A 13173-nucleotide genomic window follows, 5' to 3' on the forward strand; every position below is an offset into this window, starting at 1 on the left:
TTTTTTTATAATTAGTACCAAGGAAAGTAATGAGGCTTCTCCACAAGGAACCAAACTTACCGATTCCTTTTCTTTGTAATTAGTACCAAGGAAAGTCATGATACTTTTCCACAAGAAACCAAACTTACCGATTCCTTTTCTTTATAATTAGTACCAAGTAAAGTTGTGAGGCTTCTCCACAAGGGAACAAAATTACCGATTCCTTTTCTATATAATTAGTACCAAGGAAAGTCATGATACTTTTCCACAAGGAACCAAACTTACTGATGCCTTTTCCTATATAATTAGTACCAAGGAAAGCCATGATACTTTTCCACAAGGAACCAAACTTACTGATGCCTTTCCCTATATAATTAGTACCAAACAAAGTAATGAGGCTTCTCAAGACCAATTTCAGGCTGAAGGTAAGTTTAATGGCCACAGGACAGTGGAGAGTTCCTCCTCTGGACTTGGCCAACATCCGGGGGATGACTACGGAGCAGGGAAGTGGGTGGGAGCTTTGTCCCACACTGACTCCAGCCACTGGGACAATCAAGGCAATGAACCTCCCGTGTCCATCAGGGTGAATCCAGGACCTTTTGCTGATCAATTGGACATGAAATTACTTGGGGCATTGGCTTGCTGAGATTTTTAGACCCTCTGGCCTTGTCTCTTGTGAGGAGGATTTCATCCTATTATGTTGTCCGATCTAATTTAAATTATGACTATCCAACAACAGTCGTGTCAAGCTCTACCGCTTCTGTTGTCATCCCACCAACTGTCGCGGGTAAAATAATGCACTTAAAACATCTCATTAAAGAGACAAGACTGTACTTATGAATTTCAAATTATTTAGGTATGTTTGAGGTTTTGAAAGACTGACTGGAAAATATTCAACACATCAATAAACCCTTTCAACAAGTACAACATTCATGAAATCATTATCCTCCACAAAATCCCAGTTGTTCCGGGGTTAAAATGTCTGATAGTTGAAGCTGAAAAGTAAAATGTGACATGCCACTGCTGTTTTCATTGAACAAAATATCTGGTGATACAAGCAAGTCGATCTAAATTATACATGCTTGAGAAGCTTCATTGCCACCCAAACACATAAAGGACGGTCTATTGTAAGACATATACAAATGTGATACTTCATGGACAAGCAAAACATATAGTGGGCCAGAAAAGATTGCTGTCCATGAATATCATGATGCTGCAAAAGATATTTCAAATCAGCATATTTGGGACGTCAATAAAATTATAACACTATAACCAGATACTCCCCTACTTGAAATATTTCCTTAACTGAAAACGACATTAATAAATATGGCGGTAATTTATCGCAGTATTCAATGATGCTCGAGATTCCCATTTGATACTCGCAATAGCTGACATAGATATTACATGGCCGTCACTCCATCACAGCCCTGACAAGAGATGTGAATACAACCGGTACTATGTTGACAGTATTGATTATGGTGCAATTCGCCGACATGCTCAGAGAAAAAAACCTGAAAAACATGTTGAAGGTGGGACCCACGCATTTAAGCAAATGTCCAGAGAACAGGTGTTACTGGAAATCAGTTACGAAGAATTGACCGGAGTTATCATATTCTGGTTGAGTCACGGTGCTTCAAGGGCATAAGGAAACCTACACATGCCACAGGCCTCTGTTGCATATGCATAATTACATACAAAAAGAGGTTTTAAATAATGAATATTGATTCTAAAAATATTGAATAAAAAAAGTTAGGGATCGTGACTATTTTGGGGGATATTTTTATGAAATTGTATGCTCATTCTTCAATCAATCCCCAAAAATATTTATTCCCTAACTTTTCTGTTCAGTATATATGTTGGTAAAGATTATAAAAAAATATGTGTGTAAAAACAATATCTCATTTTGACAAATGTGCTCTTTGAGAATAAACAGACTATAGGTAAACTGATAAGTACAAACACTTGCCATATTGCAAATAGCTGCAGGCACGACATAAAGAACTACCCTTCAAAATCGGCAGTGCCGAACACAAAAAGAAGGCACTTGTTGTAGCAAGACATTTATCTCAGAAACATTTGAACATGTTCCAGATACATATTCTCGTGCTTCAACATTTAGCTTGCATAAAATGGTGCACAATGGAAGCCTGCACATTTATACAGACAGCCAGGTTGTCAGACATAGACTTAAAAAACGTATGTAACCAACATATTAGCTAATCTTGGTTGATTAAAAATCTTTGCGAATTTGATCAAGTTTTTATTTGACATTGTTTGGGCCATGACTGCATTTAGCAGCTGAAGGCATAGTATATTTCCATTAGTTTCTATTCCTCTTCATCTCATCCCAGGAAGGATACTAATAAATTCTAAATTTTCATTTACTATCTTGTCAGTGAGTTTTCTCTTGGGGCCAGTCATCCTTTAACAATATTTTTTAAAGTATCACCAGAGTTTCCAAGCTCCATGGGACTGTTCAATCTGCCATATTAAAGAGCTAAATCCTCCCGCTTGGACACACTGACATCCAGCCTGATTCGCATTCAGCCGTGGACCCTAACTTGGTGCCACTATCCAGACAACTCATAGCAGACTGGGGTTCTCTGAGAAGCCACTTAAATAACTACATGTGAGTCAAAATGTCAACAATGAGATTACAAACTCCATACAAATTTCTTCGTTAAAAAAAACTTTTTTTAAACCTTCCCATCTTTGATAAAAATGTTCAAATATTTACAAGGAAAAAATACAAAAAAAAACATTTTTTCTTTTTACAGGAAGCAGCTAAATGCTGACACCGATGCATGCATGCATGTATGTGTAGGTTTTCCTGATCACATCTGGAACCCACCATGAGCTGGGCAGTGGAGGTTACATTAAGAACACCTCACACTAAATACTACTCCTGCAATGGAGGTTACCCTGAGATACAAGAAACAAGATTATATTCATCTATACATTCCAAGTAGAAACAGTGGCAACATTCTATAAACTATATAAACAGATACATAAGTCAGGATAACAACACAAAGTATCAATACAAAATAGTATGTTATGACCTTGGGTTATCTATAATAAGTACTTCAGATTCATTTGAAGCTGTATATACTTCTTTCCCTGCTTAATGCTTACTTTCATATTTGACATTCACGCCAAATTAAACTTATTGTCATGCTTCTGAAATGATAACAACAACGTATTGAAAGAAGCGTGTCTGATTAGGGTATATGCACACGCACACACACAAAGACACGCACACACATTCATTCTGACATTTCCACACAAATCCATACATACCTCCTTAATAAGACCCTAGGAAGGAAGACATACACAACTACTGTGTACTTTCATTAGATGTCAAGAAAAGGCTGACTTTTCTACAATTAGTTCCACGGTTATTGCTTTTTCTTCAAGGATATTAGCTTCTTATGTTCATCATGACGTCCCTTAGGGTGGTGGGTATATTGCTTAGGATGGTGGGTATATTGCTTAGGGGTGGATGTGGCTTAGGGGGTGGATGTGGCTTAAGGGGTGTAATGGGGGATAATGTAAAGATAGTTAATGATAGGAGGGTCCCACCCTAGAAGTGTAGGAGACCGGGTTTTCAAGAAATGAGTGATCTTAGCACTGCGACGATATTAGCACTGCGACTATCGTAAGCCTGTGTTAAAGTATTGGAGATACGATCAACATAGCGCTAAGAACACTTTGTGCACGTGGGCCCAGATCTTGAAGGGTGTTATATTGCTTCTAGCAAACAATGCAGGCACATCTGGCAAGTTAACCTCACAAACTGTACCTGAGGAGAGACAAGCAACTACACTACCCACTTAGTTATCGCCTTACCCCGTAAAAAATGAAGACATGGGTAAGGAGAATGGGTGAATCTGATGCAGAATGCATCGTAAACAGTCATGTTAGTAACTGCACAAATTCTCATAACACAAAAATAGATACTCTTTAGATATGTTTTAATTGCATAGCTTTGTGCCTATTAGAAGATAATCACACATAGAACAGAAAATATTATTTGTATAACTTTAAATAATATTGCACATTTTCAAGACACAATTGAGGCTTTCTTGGAAGGCTTTTGTCCAATCGGGTAGTGATTGGCAAGACACACTGGCCCAGCCCAGCAATGCCATGTTGAGTCTGGGCTGCGCCTTCCATAACTAGTATGTACCAGAAACTCCTCTTGGGGTCAGGAACCCACCATCGTCCTTCACGTGGCAGTAATCACCATGTCAACACAGCCTTTTATTTTGCCAATACGTTTCTCATCAAGCCAATCAACAAACATTAGACCTATAGCCCAAAATACACCCTCAAAGACTTGTAATAGACTCAGTCCATGCACCTAGACTCATTGTGACCGGTGGACATGCTGTCATTTCCAAGATGGCTGCTTGATTTGGAAGAGAGACCTCACAGCAAACAAGGAGCCAAAGTCAACATAACAAAGGGCTCCGGGGTGGTGCACATGTGATTTGCTTGGCACAATATTTCCGCTTTCTTGAGCTGGGTTCATGGCACAGTACTTGTGTCTGTACTATCATGCAACTGTGAAGCGACCTCCAGCAATTCCAACCATATTTGGTGCATGTTTGTCATGATACAATCATTACTGATTGTTTGTAAATCTGCTGTCTGAAAACAGCAAGATTGGATATGGAAGTCCTCTGATCCTGGGGCAAACACTCACCCAATGTCCTTATCATCACTACGCCTTGTAAAGTCACCAGCTTTCATGGTTTACTTAAAAGAAAAAAATATCAAATATTCCCCAAGATAACAAAACAAAAAAGCGACAGCAACAAGTTGTATTTCCCCATATTTCTATTAATTCCAACCTGAAAGCTTTATCATCTCTTCTGCCCCAATGGGTGGTCGTTTCAATCACTCAGGTTTATGCTTATTAAAGGTTTAAAGTATAAAGACCGATTCTCAATACTTGTAATTCCAAACCATTGAGTATCAGCTGCCGGTGTAAACGTGTATAGCATCTACCCTCGTACAGAGGGCCATTACCATAACATTAGCCCTGACAACTTAAAGTGCAGTGACGGAATGGAGAGGCGGACTGCCCTCCTGACAGCCATGGAAAACCTTGCATTTCAACACATAACACAAGCTCCCTTCTATATCACCTCCCCATAAACTTAATTTTTAAAAAGTGGGTTTGATGGAGACAGAAACTTGAATAGAGGGTACGGCAGCTGGTACGATGGGCCAGCCATGTGTCTATTACATTAGGAGTGTGGTTGCAGCCCATTCATTCTCCCCTTTGAAGCTGGCACACTAGGGGGCGCTGAAACCACGTAACAGAATATTACCCCAGTATGCAAGCCCGAGAGCTTTAATTAGCTACTTTCTATCCTCAGCTTTACCTTACACAATAAGAAGTCTTGGCTAAACACCTCCATGAAAACACCGATGCAATGGTGTTTGATGAGGACGCCCCCATCAGTCATGAATAGGGACAGTGTCCTTTCAATATTCCAAACTCAGGCAGCACATCAGTATGAAAGAGCTGGGAGTTTATGGCCGACAACCTCTTTGTGGGAGAAATGGTCCACCGTCCAACCTTGTTAGGCTGATGAAACGTTTGTCCCCCATGTGCACAGCAAGAGCACCGGAATGGATTATTTTCAAATTACATCCTCCAGTAAACCACTATCAAACACTACGAATAATACCTGTAAAATTTACTCTCCAAATCAGTAAAATCTGTGTTCATAATTGTACAATTCAAACACAAGGGATGTCTTAACTTTGTAATGGAATCTCGTTGTGAATCCATCCTATACATTACAAAGAAAGAAAATATGACATTGTTGATTTTAAAAATTGTGATTTTGAACAACCAGCGACCACCAAGCACTGTCTCAAACTATTTGTGTTCCGATGTTAAGGGATAACTGACCTTGGCACAGTGCCAGTATTTGACGCTGCAGCATCAACAGCACTAAATCCATATGAATTGAGGCGACACCTGGCTCAGCGCCAACAGTTACAATCGCAGATCACTGCGGAATCAATTATCGGTGATGTTACATGACAAAACAGGCAACTAGCGTGTAAATCATTCCAGGTCTTGCTACGTTAAGGGAGAAAGCAAACATAGAGTCACTACCTGTAACTATAGTACAGCTACCTAAATATTGATGACCAAATTCTTCAGCTACAAATCCAGAATAACAATCTTTATTGAAGCTGCTTGAATGGAGAATTCATTAGCAGCATCGTAAGATACTTTCTATGGAAAGTAATTTCCTAATTCAAAAATAATTGATTCTTGACTGATCCTAACATTGAGTTAAACTTAGCCACATCACACAGTTAAAAAAAGTTCACAAATTGATCTGATATTGCATATCTAATTATTTAATGGATTAGATGATATGAAGAAACTTTCACCTGTTTATCTCAAAATAATACCGCCAGGGACAGAAAAGTGTTTGTTTTCGAATGCGCACTCACACAATGTCTAGGTTTGCAACCTAAATACTAGTGATCTATCTTACAACTCAGTGAATGTCATTTCGCCATGAGCTACATAATAAGTGGTTTCAATGTAGAAAGTCTGTCTTCTTACTTTTCATTGAGACCCTTTACATCCTGTTCAGTTTCTCATCTCCAGGTGTACTTTATGAATCCACAGTGCACTACTCTGATATATTTATAAACTAATCTCCAATGTTTGCACAGATTACTTTTGCAAGAGAACATTTATCACCAGCTCTGTATAATGTATATCATTACAAGGTATTTTTCTAAAAAAGATATGATTTAAGAGTGCCCTTCAAACACCAGAACTATTTTAACTGCCTTTACGACTTTGAAAGCCAACTGGCGCTCTACTACAAGGAATTACAAACTCTTTTACTTACATGTGAGCTCAGAGGAATTGCTTTTATTTAAAAATTAAAATATGAGCTCAGAGGAATTTCTTTTATTCAAATATAGTTACAAACTCCTACACTCCAGTATCAGCTCTGTATGTATGGCAACTGTAACATGGCAACTGTAACATGGCAACTGTAACATGGCAACTGTAACATGGCAACTGATACTACTGCCCTACAGCAGAACAACGATGAAACAGGAATGTTGTGTATGGTGCGGAGTTTCATTTCACATCAAGTCAGAGTGTAACATCAACAATGACTACAATGACTCTGGAGCTGTTTATATAATGGCCACCTGGCCACTAGTTATTTTCTATGAATAATGGGAAAGCGTCACAAAGGATGCCATCCTATTTTCAAGGGCTAGCTTCGCTGCCATGAGTGTACAGATACCATATTTGTTTGATCGGGATCAAGACAACAACAAAATGTTGACATTTAACATGGAACAATAAATCTTTCACCACACAACCAAAAAATACCACAGGGAAAACAGGCCCCTAAAATCGACAACCATCTGAGCAGGACAAAAATTCACCATGACAATTGGAACAATTATATTCATATTCCAGCGGATCTTCAGAAAGCGTTTACCTGAAGCGTCTTCAGCATTTGAGAATCTCCCAAGCAGGACTCGGCATGTACAAAACATGCTTTGCATGCCCGCGCCCACTGCTGTCATCAAAAGGCTAACGCAGTGTCGAGCCTAGACAGATGAGACAGTATGTCCAATATGGTCGATCAAGGTCACAACCTTTGTACTGGAGGACCAGCTACATCACAAACTCCTCTACGTTACAACATCGTACACTTACCCGTATCTTCACTAGTTTGGGCCGGCTCAAACTATGGACACATGGCTTCTTCACAGATGTTTTCTGAAAAAAATTGAAAATATGACTTTGCTGTTTCACGTTGAAATGTGTAGGCTAGGCTAAGAAAGTTGCATATTTGGGGATTATTGATTTGTGACTAAAATCTTTCATATAAAACATCAATGCCAGAGAAAATCAGTGTCAATTATCTGCCTAAACAGATTCCACTGGGCCTTAAAGGCAAAACTGTGATGAAAAGATTGTGAATGGATCACTGAAAACCAGTGATGACTCTAGGTCTTCACCAAAAGGGTGAGCATGTGTTGTCCTTCCAGTAGCACCTACCACTCACACATTTTAAGTGTTTGTTGCCTGTTGCCGCACAGCAGTACTCATATCTCATATCCAATATGCCAAGAGATATGTTGCAAAAAAATATATAATCTTGTCTAGATTTTTAGAAGATAATATGGTTATTTACTCAAAAAAATTTGTTTGTTGTTTGTTGCTTAATGCTGCACTCAGCAATATTCCAACCATATGACGGGGGTCTGTAAATAATCGAGTCTGGACCAGACAATCCAGTGATTGACATCATAAGCATCGATCCATGCAATTAGGATACGATGACATGCATCAACCAAGTCAGTGAGCCTGGCCACCCGATCATGTTAAGCGCCTCTTACGACAAGCATAGTCGTCATTTACAAAAAGCATGGGTTGCTGAAGACCTTTTCTAACCCAGATCCTCACGGGTTTTATTTTTATCAAAAGATGAAACTCTTGAAATAAAAGATTCACAAAAAAATATTAAAGAAAGACCTACTTTAAACAAACACTTATAATATATATTATAATTTATTGTTTCTTTAGAGTAATCAGATAACAGAAAGGCCTGGACTTAAACTCTAAATAAATCATATTAGTCATTAGAGGACTACCAGGCCAACATTTTTGATTAGGTTCTACAGTGTCTTGAAGCAGAATTCAATCATTAAACCTGTCTTGTTAAGGAAAATATCAGTGCATGTATTGGAATCACAAATCAATAACATAATAACAAGGCAAATGAATAAGTTACCTGATTGGTCAGTACAAGACAATCTCAGAATATTGGAGAAGATTTACTATCTATTTATCCAGGCTGTAATCTTCTAAATGGCCAAATATTTGGTATATGGATCGGTCAGTAACTGCAATAAACTCCTGCTTCTGCCGACTGATCAGAAGACGAATATTTATCTCTAAGCATTTAATAAGACATGCCGGAATCAAATTTGTAGTATTTCCCTGTGCTGTTTGTTTATTGCATTAAGCCACAGTGTTCACTTATGTCAATCATAATAAGAGGCAATTATGGCCTTGGTAGTAATGTAGCTTTCCATCCAAATCCTACTCAAATACTGAACAAGTATTCATAAATAATGTTCCCATTTACAAGCTTGCCAAAGAGGGACCAAAACTCCATCAGAATCAGTTAGCCTGATTTCCAGTACTGCTGGTTTATAGGGCCATAATGAACAGGTCAAGAATTCCCCACAATCTCCCCGCTCCCCATCAGAAGCAGACCTCTGTCCCATCTCGTTAGCTCTGTCAGCTTCATTGCCACCCAGCATTTACAGTCTCTGATATCTAAAGCTTGTAGTACATGTACTACCTTCTCTGTAGGTGGCATCAGCCTGGGTTACAGTGCCACTATCACAAGTTTGTGTAGAGTTCCGTTCCGTAGGCTGCAAATGCCCTGTGTCACAGTCCACTAGACTCAGTCACAGTGTGACAGATTTAGAGAGAACACACTGTGGTATAAGCAGTATAAACAACAGTAACAGTGTAACGGATTCTGAGTATTCAGTACACACTGTGGTATAAGTGGTATATTCAACAGTAACAGAGTAACAGATTCAGAGACTAATCAGTACACACTGTGGTATAAGTGGTATATTCAACAGTCACAGTGTCCTGCATGCTCTGTGGACTAGTCTGGGAAGTCCCCTCCCTCCCCCCTCCCTCTTGGCAAGCGGCATTGTTGTGTCCCGCTTATAAGTAGCTGGTGACAAAAACAAGGCTCTCCACCATGGAACAGGACAACACACATTACACATCAACTTGTGTCGCTCTCCTGGCAAGCAGCCAACTTAAACTGTTTCACAAAGACTCACGTACAAAGATCAAATGTAAAATCTTTACAACAGACAGGAATAACATTTTAACAGAATTACCACACTGGTGTAACTTGACTTCCTTGTGTTGTTGTTAAAAGCATATTCCCTTGCTTGTTTAATAAGAAAGAAAATCTAAAACGTGCTCCGATTCGAGGGATTGTGACCAGATTTGTTTGTGCTTTGTTGCTAAAAAGATATAAAAGTGTCATATTTCTGGGTTTTTTTTGTTTAGTTGACAAAGCTTTAGGAATTATGTTGCCAAATGAAAGGATAGAATCTTCCTTGTATTCATAAAAATCAAGATTCTTCAAATAACTTTACCCTTGATTTTCAGTGATTCATTCATGTAATTTTCACTGCAGTTTGGTCTTTTACGCCCAATGGAATCTGTTTCGGCAGATAATCGAGACTGATTATTCCCTGGCGATGACATTATATATTTCTACAAGTTACTGACATTCATTCTAATAAAAAAAGAAATTCAAACAATCAGTCCTTGAAACATTTTATACATACAAAAAAAATTACAAATCAGATAAACTAGTCCAACTTTCTATATTTAGCTCAATTGCTCACCATAGGAATTGTACATGTAAATATCATCTATTCATCTTCAAATGGTTGTCGTAATAGCCTCATAAAAGTCAAACATTTTATTCCATTTCATAAATATTTATATGTCGTACTGGTTGTCATTTGAAATTCTGTCAATTTGGATGAAACCGCCATCGAGATGCAGAAATACTGCTACAGCAAAGATAAACATAAAATCCTTCATTTTGAAAAATTCAATATTGATCCAATTCTAATATTAGATTAACTTAGGACCTAAGGAGTTGGCATGGTCTAGATTTCAAGCCTTCAAGATTTCTTGTTTGTGTTCAGCAATATTCCAGCAATATGACGGTGGTCTGTAAATAATCGAATCTGGGCTATTCAATCCTTGAGCATCATGAGATTGACATCATGAGCATCGATCTATGAATTGGGATATGATGACATGCATCAACCAAGTCAGTGAGTCTGACCACCCCCATCCTGTTAATCGCAAGAGAAATTAAAGAAATGAACAATTTCTGTTCCAAACATTAAATATACCCATAATACTCTTCTGTTCAAAGATTTTCTCAGACATGAAAATGATGCAGCATACACTGTGTGTCTTGTACAATTCCATCAAATGGTTTCATGTTGGGATGCTGGTGATTATTTCTTCAAGAAAGTTCTGTAGCATAGATACCCTCAAAAATTCTGATGGGGTCCATGCAGGTAGCAGAGGTGCCGGAAGTCCCCATTGTTCCTTGTATGGTGGCCTAACTTTGGTTGCTGGTGATCTACAGCCCGTTTTAATAATGTATTGTTATGTTTAGTGATTTCTCTTTATGGTTACGTGCTAGTTTTAAATAAAATTCTGTGATAATCTTGTTGTTTTATAGATTGTAAATGTATTCATTATTATTACTAGTTACCATATGGCTGACATGCTGCCGATGTTACTAAATCACAACTCACTCACTCACATTTACTAAGTAACAAAAAAGGATAATATTTGGGGGCATTTATCTGAACATATGGGCCTCCCAGACTACAGAGCTGCTGTCGAACCCATGATTAGTGAACACTTAGACCACTGGGCTACTCAATAACCTACAAGGCCCTCCCAAAAAGTAATGACAACAGTGTAAGAACCCGAAGACACCTGTATCTGCATAAGACATTGCTTTTGACATTGATGCAGCGATGAAACCCAGCATTTGATCCCAACCTCTTAACACAGAGATTAGCTTTACCATCAAGAGAAGTCCACAAACATTGGGGTGTTGACCAAGATGGCCAGCAGTGACCTATCAGTGGTAATTATCACCCCAGGGGCAGCATAATTGAAAGGACCAAACAGCCAGCAGAAAGTCCACCATCAGACCCTGTCACACACAATGGGTCATCTCGTCATTGTCACAGATAGTCTCATTGGCCATCTATTCCTTGTCACCAGTAGGCCATCTTTTCATATCTACTGAAAGGCCATCTATTCATTGTCACCAAAAGGCCATCTTTTCATATTTACCGATAGGCCATCTATTCATTGTCACCAATAGATCATCTTTTCATATCTACTGAAAGGCCATCTATTCCTTGTCACCAGTAGGCCATCTTTTCATATCTACTGAAAGGCCATCTCTTCATTGTCAAAGATGGCCTATATACAGAAACAGTCAGTTATTCCATACATATTTGGTAGTGGATGTCAAAACTCATTTTGATGAATAGGCTGATCTACTTTTATTACAATGAAGGGCAAATAGCACCTATTTTTAGCAAAGGGCTGTTCTACCCTACATTGAAGGAAGGAGCTGTTCTACCCTCTAACAAAGGACAGGCATGTTGTACAATATAATGAAACAAGGGCCGGTCTAACCTTTTTTCCAGAAATTGTCTGGGAGCCTTCCACATGTTTGATTCAACTAAACTGTGACCGAGGCCCAAGTTGTCCCCTAATCCTAGCGGGTTAACAAAGCTGTTGTTACGGCTAGAAACAGAGTCCATTCAAATGTAGGGTTTTGTTTGTATGCAGATCCGCAGTGTGTGAAAATGACCTTCGCCAACATGTCAATATTTTCCTGTTCTGACCACTAAAGGGCCTGGTATGTTATTTGTCCACTCAGTGGTTAGCTATCTTGGTCTGACGAGAAAATAAACCTAAACGCAGGACCATCATGCAACACTTACTGTTTCTTTTCAAAGACGCTCTATACCTGTGAAGATCCGGGTAACAATTGGTCTTCAGCAATACATGCTTGTCACAAGACCCGACTTACGTGATCAGGTGGTCAGGCTCATGCATGTCATTGTATCCCAATTGCGTTGATCAATGCTCATAATGCCAATCTCTGGATCGTCTAGTCTAGATTCAAATATTTACAGACTGCTGTCATATAGCTGGAACATTGCTTAGTGTGGCGTTAGACCACAAACAGTCACTCGATACAAATGAGGGCTCATCTAACATATCACAGAAGTATTACATTCACTATACATAGAAGTTATTAGCATTGTGTTTTAGTTTTGGTTTGGTTTGGTTTGTTGTTTAACGCTGCACTCAGCAATATTCCAGCTATATGACGGCGGTCTGTAAATAATCGAGTCTGGACCAGACAATCAAGTGATTAATATCATGAGCATCGATCCATGCAATTGGGATACGATGACATGCATCAACCAAGTCAGCAAGTCTGACCACCCGATCCCGTAAGTCGCCTTTTACGACAAGCATAGTCACCTTTTACGGCAAGCATGGGTTGCTGAAGA

The 13173-nt window shown here is 38.9% G+C and overlaps 1 protein-coding gene across 2 annotated transcripts in view; it reads right to left on the reverse strand.

Annotated features, from left to right (window-relative positions):
• LOC124140702 overlaps positions 1 to 13173 on the reverse strand; it is a 67943-nt gene that overhangs the window by 33500 nt on the left and 21270 nt on the right. Inside the window, exon 4 of one of the 2 annotated variants that reach the window (XM_046508395.2) lies at positions 7706 to 7768. The exons of the other annotated variant lie outside the window; for it this stretch is intronic. Coding sequence (XP_046364351.1) covers positions 7706 to 7768 — 63 coding nt within the window. The remainder of the gene's footprint in view (positions 1 to 7705; positions 7769 to 13173) is intronic. 2 annotated transcript variants of the gene reach the window in all.

This window comes from Haliotis rufescens, unplaced genomic scaffold (assembly GCF_023055435.1).
Source record: "Haliotis rufescens isolate VD_foot unplaced genomic scaffold, xgHalRufe1.0.p SCAF_3, whole genome shotgun sequence".
Classification (NCBI taxonomy): domain Eukaryota; kingdom Metazoa; phylum Mollusca; class Gastropoda; order Lepetellida; family Haliotidae; genus Haliotis; species Haliotis rufescens.